Source organism: Puma concolor, chromosome E2, assembly GCF_028749965.1.
Source record: "Puma concolor isolate L17-30 chromosome E2, mPumCon1.1.hap2, whole genome shotgun sequence".
Classification (NCBI taxonomy): Eukaryota; Metazoa; Chordata; class Mammalia; order Carnivora; family Felidae; genus Puma; species Puma concolor.
The window spans coordinates 56,357,373-56,376,657 of NC_141681.1; the positions used below are offsets into that span (position 1 = coordinate 56,357,373).

Below are 19,285 nucleotides of genomic sequence, written 5' to 3' on the forward strand. Positions count from 1 at the left end.
GATGCCTTTGAGCAGCTGTATGAGGAGTGTGAGGGCCTCGGGTGAACTGAGCTGCCAGAGGACATCATTGCAAGTTCAAAGGCCTGAGGCAGAAACATGTTTGAGGAACCTCAGGGAAGCTGGTGTGAGTACAGGGAAGGGAGCCAGAGGGACAGTGGCTGGTGATCACATGGAGATAAGGGCAATGGGGTAGCGGCTGGAGTTAGATTAGACATCTCGTGTATGACCTTGGAAGCACATTTCAAGGACTTGATGTTTTTAAAATATTTTTTTATTTTTGAGAGAGAGAGAGGGAGAGAGAGAGAAGACAGGCCGGGAGGGGCAGAGAGAGGGGGAGAGACAGAATCCCAAGCAGGCTCTGTGCTGTAAGCGCAGAGCCCAATGCAGGGCTTGAACTCATGAACAGTGAGATCATGACCTGAACTGAAATCAAGAGTCAGTCACTTAAACAACTGAGCCACCCAGGCGCCCCAAGGACTTGGTATTTTTAAATAACGAGATAAGAAAGCATTAGGGAGTTTTCAGTAGAGAATGAATACAAAATCATTTCTATTTAAAATGATGGCTTTGGCTACTTTGTAGAAAGGAGATGGTAGCAGACAGGCTGAGGGCTGAAGTCCAGCTGGGAACCTGTTGCTATGGTCCAGGACACCTGGGCAGAGAGGGTGAGGGTCGGTGTTCTTCTGAACGTGTTTATAAAGAGGGCAGAAATAATTTCCTACTGAAGTACGTAGAGGCTGCGAGAGAAGACACAGAAGCAGGATGACAGGAAGTCTTTCAGGTGCGAGTCCAGAAGGAGTAGAGTTTCCATTTCTGAGATGAAGACGACGTGCGGAGGAGGAGGTGTGGGTTGAGGAGTCGTGAGTTCTGTTTTGCACATTGTACATCAGACTGTGCTCACGCGTGTCCAGGCTAGCATGCTGTGTTTGGATATGGCAGAGGAGTCCAGGGAGAGTTTAGGACTAGAGACGGAAATATGGATTGAGTATATCTCGTGTCGTATGTGGACAGATTAAGGAGAGCCTTGGACAGAGGTGCCTGGGTTGCTCAGTCGGTTAAACGTCCAACTTCCTCTGAGGTCATGATCTCGCCGTCCGTGAGTTCAAGCCCATCGTTGGGCTCTGTGCTGATTGCTCAGAGCCTGGGGCCTGCTTCTGATTCTGTCTCCCTTTCTCTCTGCCCCTCTCTACTCATGCTCTGTGTGTGTGTCTCTCTCTCTCTCAAAAATAAATAGATATCTAAAAAAAATAAATAAATAAAGGAGCCTTGGACAGCTAGGAATCAGAAAGGTGGCCATTTGTTAAACGCAGGGTTTCCCAGACCCTTTCTTTTGAGAGTGTGTTTTTGTTAGCTTCCGGGTGATGGCCTGGGCTGGTCTATATATGATGCTGTAAGACAGGCCCTCTTGAGCCTAATTGGTTGAGCCACAGTCTTCATATGTGCTGGAAGAAATTGAATTTAGTGAGAAGTAAAACAATATATTCTAGAAGTAGGATTTTTTTTTTTTTAATTTTTTTTTTTTCAACGTTTATTTTTGGGACAGAGAGAGACAGAGCATGAACGGGGGAGGGGCAGAGAGAGAGGGAGACACAGAATCGGAAACAGGCTCCAGGCTCTGAGCCATCAGCCCAGAGCCCGACTCGGGGCTCGAACTCACAGACTGCGAGATCGTGACCTGGCTGAAGTCGGACGCTCAACCGACTGCGCCACCCAGGCGCCCCTAGAAGTAGGATTTTAGTAGAAAATAGAGAATAGGGGCTTCTGGGCGGCTCAGTTGGTTGAGTGTCTGACTTCGGCTCAGGTCATGATCTTGCAGGTTCGTGAGTCGGAGCCCCGCATCAGGCTCTCTGCTGTCAATACAGAGCCCACTTTGGATCCTCTGTCCCCCTTCTCTCTCTCCCCTCCCCTGCTCGCATGCATGAGTGCACTCTTCCTCTCTCTCTCAAAAACAAATAATAAACATTAAAAAAAAAAGAAAACGGGACAAATTGGCATGTAAAACATGGAGGTTCAGCTTTGAATGAGGCGTCTCGTGCTACAGTCCTGGGCTGGGTGAAGTTAATTGTTAGTGAACGGTAAAGCTAGGAGCACTTTAGAAACCGAGGGGAAACAGCTCACAGTGACGCAGAGTGGGAGAAGGGTCGATGGAAACCAAGATGTATATGTAGAATTTTGAAAGAGGGGCACCTGGCTGGCCCAGTCCATTAAGGGTCCGACTCTCGATTTCGGCTCAGGTCATGATCTCACGGTTCGTGAGTTTGAGCCCCATGTTGGGCTCTGTGCTGACAGCATGGAACCTGCTTGGGATTCTCTCTCTCTCCGTCTCTTTCTGCCCTCTTCACGCCCGCTCATTCTCTCTCTCTCTCTCAAAATAAAAAAGTAAACTTAAAAAAAAAAGAATTTTAGAAAAAGATGCTATTGGGGGCAAGGTGTCGATTTGGGGGCTCATTACACTGACATGGGAACAGTTGGAATATTCCTTGTGTGCAAGTACAAAATGTAAATGTGACAGAAGAAGGTGACAGCCCCTCGTGTGGTATTGTGATGTAAGAAGCATGTATTTGGTCTTTCGCCCTGGTTCCTGGCACAGAGTGTCTACAACCCTTGTAATTTCCTGACTATGGGCATGTTTATTTCCCTTATTAATATAGACAATGTTTGTTGCTTCTCCCTGGGTTTTTTTTCCCCCCCTTTGGTATTTTTGTTTTTAATTAAATTTTTAGTTTTAATTCCGCTATAGTTAACATACGGTGTTATATTCACTTCAGGTGTCCGATATAGTGATTCGACAATTGGACGCACTACTCAGTGCCGATCATGATAGATAAACGTAATCTTAATCCCCTTCACCTATTTCACCTTCCCCCACCCTCCTCCCCTCTGGTAACCGTCAGTTTGTTTTCTATAGTTGAGAGTCTGTTTTTTTGGTTTGTCTCTCTCTCTCTCTCTCTTTTTTTTTTTCCCTTTGTGTATTTTTGTTTCTTTTTTTGAGAGAGCATGCACTTGCGAGCAGGGGAGGAGCAGAGAGAGAGGGAGAGAGTCTTAAGCAGGCTCCACAGTCAGTGTGGATCCTGACCCGGGACTCAACCTCATGAACCATGAGATTATGACCTGAGCTGAAAGCAAGAGTCGGACACTTAACAGACTGAGCCACCCAGGCGCCCCTGTTTTTGTTTCTTAAAGTTCACATATGAGTGAAATCATATGGTATTTGTCTTCCTCCATGGGCTTTTTTTTTTCTAATGTTCATTTATTTGTTTTGAGAGAGAGAGAGCTGGGGAGGGGCAGAAAGAGAGGGAGAGAGAGAATCCCAAGCAGGCTCTGCACTGTCAGCACAGAGCCCGATGTGGAGCTCGATCTCACAAACCATGAGATCATGACCAGAGCTGAAATCAAGAGGTGGACCCTTAACTGACTGAACCATCCAGGCGCCCCAGTCCATGGGCTGTTTAAAACCCAAACTCCTCCAGGGGTGCCTGGGTGGCGCAGTCGGTTAAGCGTCCGACTTCAGCCAGGTCACGATCTCGCGGTCCGTGAGTTCGAGCCCCGCGTCGGGCTCTGGGCTGATGGCTCAGAGCCTGGAGCCTGTTTCCGATTCTGTGTCTCCCTCTCTCTCTGCCCCTCGCCCGTTCATGCTCTGTCTCTCTCTGTCCCAAAAATAAATAAACGTTGAAAAAAAAAAATTAAAAAAAAGAAAAAACCCCAAACTCCTGGCGCGCCTGGGTGGCTCAGTCAGTTGAGCATCCAATTCTTGATTTCATCTCAGGTCATGCTCTCACGGTTTGTGAGTTCGAGTCCCGCATGGGGCTCTGTGATGACGGCACAGAGCCTGCTTGGGTTTCTCTGTCTCCCTCTCTCTCTGCCTCCCCGCCGCCCCCAGCACTCTCTCTCTCAAAAATAAATAAATAAACATGTAAAAATCCAAACTCCTAATGTTCCAGTAATTGTAAACATGGTCCTATACTTTCATCTTTCAACGTACTCATCCAAGTGTGAACCCAACCAGTTTCCTGTCTTTATGTGACATTTATACACTGGTGATTTCTACATTGTTATTTCTAGTTGAGACCTTTCTTAGGATTTACATATCCAGTCAAGCTCTTTGTGTCTGTATCAGCTATCCAAAACGCCTCTGAAGGCTGATATGCTCGCTTAATTTCCCCCCATTCCAAACCCCAATAATATTTCCCATCTCATTAAAAGTCACTACCCACCTGTCAATTGGCCCAGGTCAAATACTTCAGAATAAGACCTGATTCCTCACGTGTATTAATTCCCCCCCAAGTTGAAGTTGTGAGCGAGCCTTGTCTTTTCTCTCTCCACATTATGTTCTGACTCCGTCCACCTCACTCTCCATTGCTCCCTGAACCCACTTTTCACAGTTTGTACCTGCTTTCTCTGTCACTGCTTGCTTAATTTGGTTTTTCCTAACTAGAACGTATGCTCAGTGGAAACAGGAAATGTGTTTCTATGTCCTTATCACCAGCACAATGCCTGGTACATGGTCATAGTTTCCTAAGGATTTATGGATGTATGAATGTGTCCCACAACATTTTCTTTTTTTTTTTCTTTTTTTTTTTTTTTTAAATTTTTTTTTCAACGTTTATTTATTTTTGGGACAGAGAGACAGAGCATGAACGGGGGAGGGGCAGAGAGAGAGGGAGACACAGAATCAGAAACAGGCTCCAGGCTCTGAGCCATCAGCCCAGAGCCGGACGCGGGCCTCGAACTCACGGACCGCAAGATCGTGACCTGGCTGAAGTCGGACGCTTAACCGACTGCGCCACCCAGGCGCCCCGTGTCCCACAACATTTTAAAACAGATATCCTTCTATCTCCTCTGGGAACTTGGTTTTATTGTACTTTCTTAGCATGCTTTGTAAGGTCACAGTTAGAAAGGAGCCAAATCTATGTTTATTCATTTTGAGTGATCTAACCTTATTTATGCACTGACTATTCTTACCTTTCTTCTTTGCTTATATTATTGTGCTTAACCTTTGTTCAAATGATAACAAACATATTTCCTGGAGTTTCTTTAAAATGAGGTCATAGTGTTGTCAATAAGGAACCAACCTACACAGATCCACTTGAGAAATAGTTTTAGTATATATCAAGCTGATATATCAAGCTCATGGAAAGATTCATTCTTCTCTTCTTTCCTAGAGATCAAGAAAGATGGTGGCCATCTACAGGGGCACTTGCAAAATCAAAGATGTCCAAAGAGAATGAAACAATGCCATGAACATAATGCATTTGGAAACATTGTTCATCGGAGTAAAAGTAATTTTCCTGTAAGGCAAAGTCATGACATCTTTGACTTACATGGGAAAACACTGAAGTCAAACTTAAGTTCAGTTAACCGGAACAAAAGCTATGAAGTAAAGAACCTGACTGAGGTTAATGGGGATATGAAATCCTTTTCCCATACAAAGCATGACCAGTATTGTATTGAAATTAAATTTCCTGAATGTGGAAGTTCTGCAAATACAAATTCCCAATTCATCAAGCATCAGAGAACTCAAAAGACAGAGAAACCCCACGTATGCGGTGAGTGTGGAAAAGGCTTCTTCAAGAAGTCTCGGCTCACGGATCATCAGAGAGTGCACACAGGAGAGAAGCCTCATGGATGCAGCATATGCGGCAAAGCCTTTTCCAGAAAGTCCAGGCTCACCGAACACCAGAAAACTCACATAGGAGAGAGGCGGTACGCATGCACTGAATGTGACAGATCATTCCCCAAGAAATCACGGCTCCTTGTGCATCAGAAAACTCACACAGGAGAGAAACCCTATGTATGCAGTGAGTGCGGAAAAGGCTTCTTCAAGAAGTCTCGGCTCATTAACCATCAGAGAGTTCACACAGGAGAGAAGCCCCATGGATGCAGTCTGTGTGACAAGGCATTTTCCAGAAAGTCCAGGCTCATTGAACACCAGAGAACTCACACAGGAGAAAAACCTTACGAATGCACCCAATGTGACAAAACGTTCCGCTGGAAGTCGCAGCTCAACGCCCATCAGAAGACTCATACAGGAGAGAAACCGTATATATGCAGTGATTGTGGGAAAGGCTTCATTCAGAAGGGCAATCTCATCGTACACCAGCGGACGCACACTGGGGAGAAACCTTACGTATGCAGTGACTGTGGAAAAGGCTTCATTCAGAAGGGCAATCTCCTTAAACATCAACGCATTCACACTGGAGAGAAACCCTATGTATGCACTGAATGTGGGAAAGGCTTTAGCCAGAAGACCTGCCTCATATCCCATCAGCGATTTCACACTGGAAAGACGCCCTTTGTGTGTAGTGAGTGTGGAAAATCCTGTTCCCACAAGTCCGGTCTCATTAACCACAGGAGGATTCACACAGGAGAGAAACCCTATACCTGCGGTGACTGCGGGAAGGCCTTTAGAGATAAGTCATGCCTTAACAGACACCGGAGGACTCATACAGGAGAGAGGCCCTACAGGTGCACTGACTGTGGGAAGGCTTTCTCCCACCTGTCTTGCCTCGTTTACCATAAGGGAATGTTGCACGCAAGAGAGAAAGGTGTACGTCCAGTCACGGTGGGGAATCCTTTCTCAGAGAGCCACAGCCCGTCACATTCAAGTGATAGCACGCAGGAGAAAGACCCTGTTAATAAGGTGTCCAGGCCAATGCCTTCTGTAGCAGCTCAGACTTCGTTACGCCTCTGTGGGCTCCTAGCAAATAGGAACACAGCCACGGTGGGACAGCCAGGTGCTAGGTGTGCACCACCAGCAGATAACCGAGTTTGCACAGGGAAACCTGTTGAATGCAGTGAATGTGGTGCTGCCTTCACCGACCAGTTGCGTCATAGTTTATGTCCCAAAAAGCACACAGGCATAAAGTGTGATACAATCTAGGTGGAAAGCCCTTGAATAAAACCTGCCAGGTCAGTGTGTGGCTGACAGGCGTATACTGAGACGCATGGTGTAAAGCCTGGGAATAGTATAAAAAGACAAATAGAATAAAGATCCAGAAAGCCTTTGTGGAAAGATAGAGCCTGCCGGGTGTCTCACGGGTCCCATATCAGCAGTGAGCTCATAGCTGGTAGAAATATAATGACTGTGGGAAAGTCCTTCCCCAGAGAGAAGACCTCACTAGGTGCCAGACGGTTCCCACAGGAGAGAAACTGTTGGAAGAGCTTTGAAGGCAGTGACTGTGGCAGGACTGTCACTGGAGCATCCTCAGGCTGGGGAAATCCTACAGAAAAAAAGGACTCTGAGCACACCAACTGTGGAACGTCTTCAGCAAAATAGCAGCAAACACATCCAGCGAATACGCCCTGTGAAAGTGAATATTTCAGAGATTTCTGCCAGAAGTCTAGCCTCATTCCACACAGTGCGCATTTCAGGGCAATATACCTTGAATCAGACTCCTAACTGACTGATGTGATGGTGACTCCTTAATTCAAAGGAGGTGGTAGATGGTGCACATCAGTGGTTAGAACTATAACCGTGCACCCCCCCCCCCTTTTCTGGGGGGCGCATGAATCTTTCATTCCCACCCAGGATCAGTATTTGGTTAGCTCCTGTATTATTTTGGTTCTAAATTTATTCAGTTAATTTTAGACCACTGAAGTCCTTCAAAAGGAAGCTGAATACATTTAATTCAGTGTTGTACCATGGCATATTTGGATGTGTTTGACTTTGTAAATATCCCCCAAAGGAACAACTACTCAGAACTCCTGAATAACCTATCCGTCAAGTTCTTTGCCTAGAAGACAGTTCCCAGCCGGTACACAACACCGCTCAGAAAACCTTTCATTAGCTATTTCCTTACATGATCTACAGATGCTGACAGTAGTGAACTAAATAAGAATCCTTGCTGCCTTTGAAGTGTTTTTTTTTTTCTTTTTAAACTGAATTACATGCATATAGCACTTTGACCTTCCAGCACATGTAATCAGAGGATAGATAACACCTACATTAGTTGAAAGGGACATAAGGTAAAAGGTACAAAGTATCATGGTAATTTCTTGCTCGAGGGGCATGTTATTATTTGGACAGGGATGGGGAAAAGATTCAGTTGGTTTTACATGTGTAAAATAGGATGTGGATACTTTGTTAAAAGATACTATCCTTCTACCTGGATTATAAATCCCTACCCAGATAGTTTATAGATTTTCGCATATTCCCCAGCCCATAGCAGACTGGAAACAAATCCCATGGCTTTGAAAGGCGACTGAAAGTAAATGTGTGGCCTAAATGAATGACCCACTGGACTAATCAAGCGGATTTTTGTTCACTTAAGGAAAGGAGCTACGGGAAAGAAATTTCAAAGATCAGAAAATTATAAAAAAAAAAAAAAAAGAATCCTGAATAGAGGCCCCTGGCAATAGAGAAAGGGCAGATCAGAGAAGGAATAGGATCCTCAGAGCAAGCCCAATTGATAGAAAATGACGTCACCTCCAAAAAGGAGGACAGTGCGTTAGATGGGTGGAGGTGAGATTCTTTCGATGCTGTGAAGCGCCCTGACCCTCGCTCCACAGTCTGCCCCCTGTTAGAGCTTTTATCTCAGGGATCCCAGCTCCTTTGTGATGTGATGAACTGGGACACGTAGCTTCATCACGCTCACTGTCCTGGGAACAGGGCCTTGTCCTCTCTCCTGTACTCAGGGTTCTTTCCCTTGCTTCAGGAAAGATCTGTCCAGCTTAAAAGTGGAGCGCTGATTACAAGGGAAAAAAGTGGAAATTTGCCATCAAGTGGCTGTCTCATCATTGAATTCCAAACACTGGGTTTTTGAGGAATTTACTGCAACATGTTTTTTTGAGCGCCTGCACTGTGCCAGGCACTGTTGTAGACATGGGGTACACACTGGTGAACAAAACATGCAAAATAATGGCCTCTGGAAGGATGGATTTGGGACAGATGCTCTTCAAAGAATCAGAAATGGACTCTTGTTCGACTCAGGCTTCAGGTCATCTCCACTCGTATCGCGAATCTGCACCGCCTCTCGTGGCCCGTGTCTTTGTCCTTGAATCTTCAGTCGGGGTCCCTGAAGGGGCTGCCCAGGCCTGCCTTGAACCCTGAGGCCCAGGTGCTGACTCACCTTTCCGAGGCTGGCGTCCCAGGTAAATAAAACATTTTAGTAGGATAAGTAATTCCAGATGGTCCTCTTTGAGAAGGCCATGTCTGTTTACATCCTCTAGGCTCCACCCCTCACCTTCATAAAAATCGTAACAATTACTAAGCGTGCTGACTGCCAGATGATAATGGCATTGTTGGTTGCTTAGACTCTGGAACGCTCCATTTCCATCTTCATGTATTTTAGGGAACTGCTTTTCTACCTTTGAAGCCTCATCATTTTCCCCTCCGTCCAGGTGCCATGTTCTCAGCTGTGGCACAGGGTGACGAGTGAGGATCCTAAGGTCTAAGGGCTTGGGTCTACATGGGTCACTGCCTTGTCTGGCTCAGTGGGGTGGGTGTATTAGTCTTCTCGGGCTGTCATAACAGAGCACAGACTGGCTGGCTTATGCAACAGACATTTCTCACAATTCTGGAGGCTAAAGTCTGAGATCAAGGTCCCCACGGTTGGTTCCTTCCGAGGTCTTTCCTCGACTTGTACATGCCACCTTCTCCCTGTGTCCTCATGTGGTATCTGGTCCAGGTTTCTTTTTCTTTTTTTAATTCATTTTTATTAAAAAAAAAATTTTAATGTTCATTTATTTGGGGGGGAGGACAGAGCCGTGAGAGGGGGAAGGGCAGAGAGAGCAGGAGACACAAATCCGAAGCAGGCTCCAGGCTCTGAGCTGTCAGCACAGAACCCAACGAGAATGGACTCCCGAGGTCATGACCTGAGCTGAAGTCAGACGCTTAACCGACTGAGCCACCAAGGCACCCAATATATATGTATATTTAATAGTTAATATTTATGCATATATTGTATGTATATTCAGCAAACAAGTGAGTTCCCTTTTACCTTGCGGGTCCCCAAGACCACCCTCAGGTATGCTAATTTGCTAAGAAGACTCAGAACTCAGAAAGCCTTTTATACTCAAGGTTACATTTATGATAGAAAGAATAGAGATTAAAACAGCCAAGGAAAAGCCACAGCGTGACTTGGGGGGCGGCTGTGTGTCCGTGCACCCCTGGAGAGGCTGGAGACTGAAGGCGGACATGCGTGTGTCCTGCCCAGCTGATTGAGCTCCCACACGGAGCAGACATCAAGCTCGGGAGTTTTCTGTTGGCAGTTTCCCCTGCCTTCTGTCGCAGGTGCATGCTGAGGAAGTAACACTGCCCGTGGCTCCGTTGTGGGAGGTCATCTGGAAGCTCCATGTCTGGGACTTTGCTGTGCTCTGCCCTTTGCGCCACTTTTCTTGGCTCATGTTAACCTGTATCCTTTAACTACCATAAGCTCTAACAGCTTTCAGTGAGTTCTGAGTCCCGCTAGCAAATTATCATGGTCTTTCGGAATATTCTGCCCAGCTGCAGTAGCTCTGCTGCATTTTGGGTAATTTCTAGTTCACTAATTATCCCTTCAGTGCCTCTAATATGCTTTCAACCTGTGGGGGTGTTTCTTTTTTTGAGATATACTGTTCCTCAATTCTGCCTACCTGTCTCTTTATAGTTCCTGTTCCTTAGACATTTTAAAATACTCCTGGCGACATTTTAAAAAGATGTTTATTTATTTATTTATTTATTCTGAGAGGGGGTGCAGAGAGAGAATCTCAAGCAGGCCCCACACTGTTGGTGCAGAGCCCGATGTGGAGGCTCGAACCCACGAACCGGGAGATCACGACCTGAGCTGAAACCAAGAGTCAGACGCTTAACTAACTGTGCCACCCAGGTGCCCTACCTTGCAACACTTTTTAAAAATTCCTTAGAACATTTTAAACACACTTATTAAACATGACCTATCTTGTAATTCTGGCATCTCTTGTCTCCACATGGTTAATTCAGATCCACCAAGTCTGGGAAGGCCCTTGATGAGTGTAATAATATGTTTTATTAATCTTGTTTTATTAATATTGATTAATCTTGTTTTATTAATCTTAATATCAGGATTAATGTTTGGCAAGTGTATAATGTTTGGCAAGTAAGTGCTCCCATGTATATGATTCTTGGTTGGCAAGAGAATGTCATATCTACTTATTACAGAAATTTCTGATTTGTCAGATAAATGGACTATTGAATGTATAAATGCAGAATATCCCAATAGTATTTTCCTTCTACAGACTGATTTAAAATAGTTTTTAATGATTATTTATTTTTGAGAGAGAGACAGAGTGTGAGCGGGGAAGGGGCAGAGAGAGGGAGACATAGAATCCAAAGTGGCCTCCAGGCTCTGAGCTGTTAGCACAGAGCCTGATGTGGGGCTCGGACTCACAAACCGTGAGATCATGACCTGAGCCAAAGTCAGATGCTTAACCGACTGAGCCACCCAGGTGCCCCTACAAAGTGGTTTTTAAAAAACTGCTTGTGGGGCTCCTGAGTGGATCAGTTGGTTAAGCGTCTGACTTTGGCTCAGGTCATAATTTCACAGTTCGTGGGTTCGAGCCCTGCGTCTGGAGGGGCAGAGAGAGAGAGAGACACACAGAATCGGAAGCAGGCTCCGGGTTCCGAGCTGTCAGCCTAGAGCCTGACATGGGGCTCGAACCCACGAACTATGAGATCATGACCTGAGCTGAAGTCATACGCTTACCCAACTGAGCCACCCAGGCACCCCAAGAAAAAATAAAATCTTAAAAAAATAACAAATAAAAGGGAAACACTTCTATTAAACAGGACCATGTTATTACAGGAGTTACTGACACTGGAGGATGTGACCATGGACTTAATGTGGGAGGAGTCGCAGCTCCTGGCCCCCACCCAGAAGAACCTGCCGGGACGTGATGTTGGAGAACTACAGGAACCTGGTGTCAGTGGGTGAGGACAGCCCCCCTGTCATTCAGAGAGTCCCCATCAGTGGCCTTTCCTCTGTCAGCTGCTTAACACTTCAGAGTATCTGCAGCGCTTTCCAGTGGTAGATTCTCAGGTCCTTCTCTGGCTTCAGACAAGAGTGTATAATGTGTCCGCTCCTGTGAGAGAAGAACCCCTGCCGTGCAGATGCGAAAAGTGCCTCAGCCCCTCACGTGTAGCGTCCTCCCATCCCGACACACCCCAGCCCATCTCCAAGTGTCCTGTCTCTCCCACGGGCAGGGCATCAAGCCAACAAACCAGACGCGCTCTCCAAGCTGGAACGAGGGGGAGAACCGTGGGCGATAGAAGAGGAAGTCCTCAGTGGAACCAGTCCAGGTGAGCAAGTGACAACAGCAAGGTGAATGGCCGAGGAGGTCACGTTCTCACGAGCCAGGGAAGGTTCCAGGGCTGTGAGAGTGTCTGAGGATGTCTAAACAGCTGCCCCTCATATCCTTCCCTGATGAGAGCTTCTTTGTAGGAGCCGATAGGAAAATATGCCCTTTTCTTCTTCCGAGAGCCGACCCCTGTTTATTTTATGTACATCTTAATTTTTTTAAAAGATTTTATTATTATTATTTTTAATGTTTTATTTATTTTTGAGAGAGAGAGAGACAGAGACAGAGTACAAGCAGGGGAGGGGCAGAGAGAGAGGGAGAAGCAGGCTCCGGGCTCTGTGCTGTCAGCACAGAGCCTGACGTGGGGCTTGAACTTGTGAACTGTGAGATCATGACCTGAGCCGAAATGGGACACTTAACCGGCTGAGCCACCCAGGCGCCCCTAAGATTTTATTTTTAAGTAATCTCTACATCCAATGTGGGGCTCAAAATTGTGACCCTGAGATCAAGAGTCACATGATGTACCGACTGAGCCAGCCGGGCATTCCCATCTTGATTTTTGTCATTGTTTGCTTAGTTCTCTTCTTCCTACAGTTCTCAAGTCTTTTTTGTCCATTGTTGCAGTGTCTCTAACTACTTCTTCCACACTTCCATTGCTATGAAATTCCACTTTCTAAGTGTTACTCCAAACGTAGCTCTTTGAATTCAAAATAGTCTTCCAATTGGTTCATGTAACGGCCCCATTGCAAACTAGTGATTTCCCTTCCCAGCATTCAGCCTCGCTTTGGATGCTGTGTCCACACTGTAATCTGATCTCTGTGTTTCCATGGCTTCTTAGCTTCTTGTTCTAGACTAAATGTTTGTGTCCTCTCGAGATTCAGGTGTTGAAATCCTAATCCCCAAGGTGATGGTGTTATGAGATGTGGCCTTTGAGAGGTAATTAGGTCATGACGGTCCTGCCCTTTCTGCCATATTAGGTTGTAACTAGAAGGTACTGTCCACGAGGAAGCAGGCCTCACCAGACACCCAATCTGCTGGTACCCTGATCTGGGACTTCCCAGCCTCCAAAAATATGAAATACATCTCTGTCGGGTTTTTTTTTTTTTTTTAACGTTTATTTATTTTTGAGACAGAGAGAGACAGTGCATGAACGGGGGAGGGTCAGAGAGAGGGAGACACAGAATCTGAAACAGGCTCCAGGCTCTGAGCGGTCAGCACAGAGCCTGACGCGGGGCTCGAACTCACAGACCGTGAGATCATGACCTGAGCCGAAGTCGGCCGCTTAACCGACTGAGCCACCCAGGAGCCCCTGTTGGTTTTTGTTCTAGCAACCTGAATGAACTAATCAGACACTTCCCTTCCCCCACTCGGAAGTTGTCCAAAGATTCTGTTTTCCATTTCCTGTTCTGTTCTCCTGTCCTTAAACTTTCCCTTTAATTTGTGAGTTAAGCTTTTATTTTCAACAGAGACTCCTAAGTTCACAGAAACTCCTGAATGAATTCAGATTTTTTAGTAAGGAACTAAAATCACTTTCTCTAGAAGAAAATTTCTTCCACCTTCCTCTTTTTTTTTCCCTTTAGTGTCTTCTAACAGTTTAGAAAAGTGAGTACCATAGAAGGTTAAGAATGGGGGGCACCTGGGTGGCTTAGTTAAGCATCTGACTTCAGCTCAGGTCATGATCTCATGGTTTGTAGGTTTGAGCCCCACTTCCGGCTCTGTGCTGACTGGTGGGAGCCTGGAGCCTGCTTTGGATTCTGTATCTCCCTCTCCTCTGCCCCTCCCCTGCTTACACTCTGTTTGTCTCTCTCTCTCTTAAAAATAAATATAAAAGAAGAAATAAAGAGCAATAGAAATTAAGAAAGAGGTGGTGAGGTTGGAAGATCTAAGAGAGGCTGGTTCTCCAAAAGCAGAACAAAAATGTCTTTCAGGAAAGTAAGAACCATAAACGTTGTCGGGAGTTGCTGATTCAGCAAGAAAGACATAAACTAAGGGACAGGGATATGATCTTAGTGTTGTCTTCCCATTCATATAATTGTGTGTGTGTGTGTGTGTGTGTGTGTGTGTGTGTGTGTGTATTGCTGCACTTTGAATTCTGTGTTCATGAAATGGTCTCTGACTGCTTGTTTTCCTTCTATGAGTTCTCTTAGTGCTTTGTGCCCACAGCACTGAAACTCAGCCTTGAAAACATCGTATCTATTTTTCAAACATTTCTTAAATCCAAGGCTTTTGTTGGAGACCGTGTGTATAATGCATGCATCCAGGCCTTTCTCTCTCAGCCTGGTTGATGAGATTTCGGGTACAAGTCTGGGGATGTTGATATCTAAAGTTCTTTAGAGGCTGCTGTTGTGGCACTTTATTTGGTGACTCACAACTAAAATGCTGAATTTCAAAAGAAGTAAAGAAATACCACCTAGTAGCAGAGATGTTTGTGGTAAATATATGACATGGATCCATGAAAATCTGTATGCAATACAGGTTTTGAACACATAGTATTGTTGCTAGAATTCAAGGTTGAGGTTACATGTCAAAATGATTAGCAAAGGTGTGATACTGTGGAAATCTAGGGGAAATAGAACCTACAGTTATATAGAGAGCCTGGGGAATAACGCCACGATATGTGGGCGCATACCTTGATTTTAAATAAAGAAGGTAATGAAGGGCAAAGAAGAGAGGCATAAATAGTAAGAAATCTGCAAGGCCATGGCCAAGACTGCCACAGAGCAGCCTGAAGCCTCGAAGAGGCCAGTGTCAGAGGGTATTTGGGGGGGCAGCACTGGAATGGAAACAGGTAAATGGGGTGATCAAGGCAATGTTAACTTTTTTATTTTTAAGTTTATTTATTTGAGAGAGAGAAAGCACGAGTTGGGGAGGGATGGGGGGGGGGGCGGGAGAGAGAGAATCCCAAGCAGGCTCCACATCATCAGTGGAGAGCCCGATGCGGGACCCGAACTCACAAACTGTGAGATCACGACCTGAGCCCAAGTCGGACGCTTAACCGACCGAGCCCCCCAGGCACCCCAAGGCAATATTAACTTATTGCCAGGCTGACTGTTTAGACTTTTTGTATTGTTAATTGAACTAGTTGAGGTAGCATGATGAATGGTAGGGGTTTTTTGTTGTTTGTTTTTTCAGCTCTGGGTTGTCTTAATTTCTACCTGGTGGCAGCTGTGTAGCAATAATAAGGAAGGGCCTGAGGCTGTGGGAAAAACAGCGTACCAGTGGCCCGAGTCTTGGTTCAGAAGGAGGCAAGTGGTGCCAGAGGCTGCTTAACTGAGGCCAACATGGAGACAGAATGCAGAATTATGGAAGAAGACGCAGTCCATTGCAAGATGAGGGATCAGTGCCTTAGGGGTGTCAAAATGGGAGGAAATCAGATGTGACATCTGTACAGGTACAGCTTGCAGAATGCGACGGAAGGTGATGGTCTTCTTCTTCCGTATGGAAGCACATCTGTCCCTGGAGAAGTCTGCGTGTCCACCAGTCTGGTGGAATTTCCTGGATGGTCATTCTCTCTCACCTTTGCCCCTTTCTTCAGGAACGTGCCCCAGCTAGACTAAAAGTTGGGAGTGTGGAGATAAGAGTCTGTCCCTAAATGTGTGGCCAGGGTGATGGTGCTCTGCAGAATGAAGAAAGGGGTAAATTTTAGAAAGCGGACGACCACCCAAGAGTATCACAGAAATGTCAAACTCAAACACTGAGGGTCCAACATTCTGAATTACCTGAGATGTTTGTTCATAATAAGCATCTGCTTCTGCCCTTGACCACCATAGTCCGTTTGCTTCCTTTGGTGGGACTCTTCCAAACCGGAAGTCTGAATGTTTGAGCAACTAACATCTTGGTCCTTTGCCTCAACTTTGTTTCAGTCTTTGCGCTCTGAACACGACCTCAGCCTATCCTTTATCCTTAAAAATTTACATATGGATATTTTCCACATCGCTGTGTCCACTCAGGCCAGTTCTCAACATTTGTCTATCCAACTGGGTACTGGCACCTTGCCGTCTAATAAAAATCAAAATGTTTATATGCTTCGGAAAGTCCACTTATTTCCCCCACATTCTGAACCTCAGTAACATCCACCCTCTTGAAGAAAGTTTCCACCTACCTCTTGACTCCAGCAAAATATTTAGGAGTGAACCTTAATTCTTCATGTCCTTTCTCCTTCCATTTTGAACTCAGTGGTAAGACTTGTCTTACTCCACAGTGTATCCTCATTTCCTCCACCTCTCTTCATCTCCTTTGCTTCTTCTAACCACTTCTCATAATTTGCAGCTGTCTCCCTTTTTTCTTTTTTTTTTTTTCAATATTGATTTTTGAGAGAGAGAGACAGAGCATGAGCGGGGGAGGGGCAGAGAGAGAGGGAGACCCGGAATCCAAAGCAGGCTGTCAGCACAGAGCCTGATGCGGGGCTCGAACTCATGGACCGTGAGATCATGACCTGAGCTGAAGTCAGACGCTTAACTGACTGAGTCACCCAGGCGCCCCTGCCTCCCATTTTTCTTTGCTCAGTGTATTTTCCGTACCTAGAATGTAAACTCAGAATAATACATTCACGTGTCCCCAACACCAGCACTGTGGCCAGTACCTACCAGGCATTTTATTAGGATTTGTGGAATGACTGAATGCAGCCCTTGTAACCTTGGATGAAGTTTTTTCCACCTGTGTTTTCTCTTCTAACAGTGGTTTTCTTATTTTCTGCTCTCTCTGCATGTTTTGCAAGATGCTATTTAGAAAGCAGCCGACTGTATAGTTATTCATTGTGAACTATCTAAACTTTTTTGTATGCTTTTTGCTTTTGCCACTTGATTTTTGTGTGTTGTGTTTTTACCAGAATTCAAGAAATAAGGGACATTAATAGAGACTCTTTTATACTGAGATCACGCAGTCAACACGAAAGATTGGCTAGTCCACACCTAGGCACTCATTGTTCTCTTCTTTCCTAGAAGCTGAAGTTGATGATCACCTACGGTGACACTTGCATGGCTGGAGATGCCTAAAGACAACTAAATGCGGAACAATGCTGTGAACATGATGCCTCTGAAATTATTGTCCGTCTGGACCATCATTTTCCTTTAAGGCAAAATTAGGGAAAAACTCTGAAATCAAATTTAAATTCAGTCAGTTAAAGCAGAGGCTATGAAATAAAGAACTCCATGGAGTGTAGTGGAGATGAGAAATCCTTTCTCCTTACAAAGTATGAGCAAATTCATACTAAAATTGCCTGAAATTGGAAAACCCATCAGCACTAAGGCTCCCGTTTGTTCAGCATCAGAGGGCTCACAAAATTGGGGAATGCACGTATGCAGTGAATGTGGGGAATCCTTCATCAGGAAGTCTCAGCTCACTAAACGTGAGAGGATTCACCGGGGAGAGAAACCCCATGGATGCAGTACATATGGGAAGGCACATACCACAAAGTCCAGGTTCACTGGACACGAGAAAATTCACACAGGAGAGAAACCTATAGGTGAATATGGCAAAGCCTGTTACAGGAAGTCAGAAGTCATTATACACGAGAGAAATGGAAGAGGAGAAAACCCCATTGAGGCAGTAAATGTGGCAGAGCCTTGCTCATTAAATGACATCTCATTTTACTTCAGAAAACTCATACCTGAGAGAAACCCTATGTATGATTGTGGAAAGGGCTTCACCCAGAAGATTAGTTTCATTGTACGTGAGTGAACTCATACTGGTGAGAAACCCTGTATATGTAGTGAATGTGGACCAGGCTTCATCCACAAGGTGAGCCTCTTACAACATCAGGGAGTTCATGCAAACAAGGCTTCCTTTGTATGTAGGGACTGTAGAAAATCCTGTCCTCAGGGGCACCTGGGTGGCTCAGTCAGTTAAGTGTCCAACTTCGGCTCAGGCATGATCTCGTGGTTCGTGAGTTGGAGCCCCGTGTTGGGCTCTGTGCTGACGGCTCCGAGCCTGGAGCCTGTTTCAGATTCTGTGTCTCCCTCTCTCCCGGCCCCTCCCCACTCACGATCTATCTCTCACTCTCTCTCTCTCAAAAATTAAAAAAAAAAAGAAAATCCTGTCCTCAGAAGTCAGGTCTCATTAAACATCAGAAAACGCACACAGGAAAGAAACCTCATAAATGTAGTGAATGTGGGAAAACCATCAGGAAGCAACAGGTCATTATCCATTAAAGAACTCCTACAGGAGAGAGAGCTGTGAATGCACTGGGTGTGGGAAAGCTTTTGCCTACAAGTCTTGCCTTATTAAACAAACAAACAAACAAACAAACAAACAAACCCCACACAAAGGAGAAACACGTAAATTTATAAAACCCTTCCACAGAGTCACAGCTTCTTAGAAGTCAAGTCCTATTAATTTGGTGACTGTGCAAATGCCTTCTGTCGCCTCTCAGACATTATTAAATATCAGTGGGCTTCTAGCAAATAGGAACTTAGCCCTTTTGGAACAGCCTCTTGCTAGGTTGCGCCCTCCAGTGTTGGCAGAAAATTTGCCCAGGGGAACAAAAATCTTACAAATGTAGTCAATGTGATTGTGCCTTCAGTGGTCAATGATTTCACACATTATGTCTCAAAAAAACCTATGGGAAGGAAATGCAGAGTAGAAAAACAGTGAACAAAAAATTCCAGGCCATTATGTAGTTAAGTGTATTTTTTTTTTTAATTTTTTTTTTCAACGTTTATTTATTTTTGGGACAGAGAGAGACAGAGCATGAACGGGGGAGGGGCAGAGAGAGAGGGAGACACAGAATCGGAAACAGGCTCCAGGCTCTGAGCCATCAGCCCAGAGCCTGATGCGGGGCTCGAACTCCCGGACCGCGAGATCGTGACCTGGCTGAAGTCGGACACTTAACCGACTGCGCCACCCAGGCGCCCCTAGTTAAGTGTATTTTGAGAGAAATATGAATGCAGAGACTGGGAAAGCCTGATAAATTTCATTCTCTATATTGTTGATACAGAGACACAGTCTGATGTTAGTAACCCTGTCGTTTCTTTGCCTCTTTTGTTTCCTCCCCTATGTTCATTTGTTTCTTAAATTCCACGAGTGACATCATAAG

The 19,285-nt window shown here is 45.3% G+C and overlaps 1 protein-coding gene and 1 long non-coding RNA gene across 9 annotated transcripts in view; both read left to right on the top strand.

Annotated features, from left to right (window-relative positions):
* The window catches only part of ZNF613 (zinc finger protein 613), a 32,949-nt gene extending 25,094 nt beyond the window's left edge, over positions 1-7,855 (top strand). For 6 of the 8 annotated variants that reach the window (XM_086688372.1, XM_086688373.1, XM_086688375.1 and 3 more), the window contains one exon: positions 5,163-7,855. In XM_086688372.1, the coding sequence (XP_086544498.1) occupies positions 5,163-6,880 (1,718 nt within the window). In that variant the 3' untranslated portion in view covers positions 6,881-7,855. The remainder of the gene's footprint in view (positions 1-5,162) is intronic. The other 2 variants (XM_086688378.1, XM_086688379.1) reach the window with 1 other exon arrangement.
* Positions 7,856-11,892: 4,037 nt separating this feature from the next.
* On the top strand, positions 11,893-17,412 carry LOC147573789 (uncharacterized). Its single transcript, XR_015244437.1, has 2 exons — positions 11,893-12,253; positions 17,193-17,412. It is a non-coding gene; the product is annotated as an uncharacterized LOC147573789 (long non-coding RNA).
* The last annotated feature ends 1,873 nt before the right edge of the window (positions 17,413-19,285 follow it).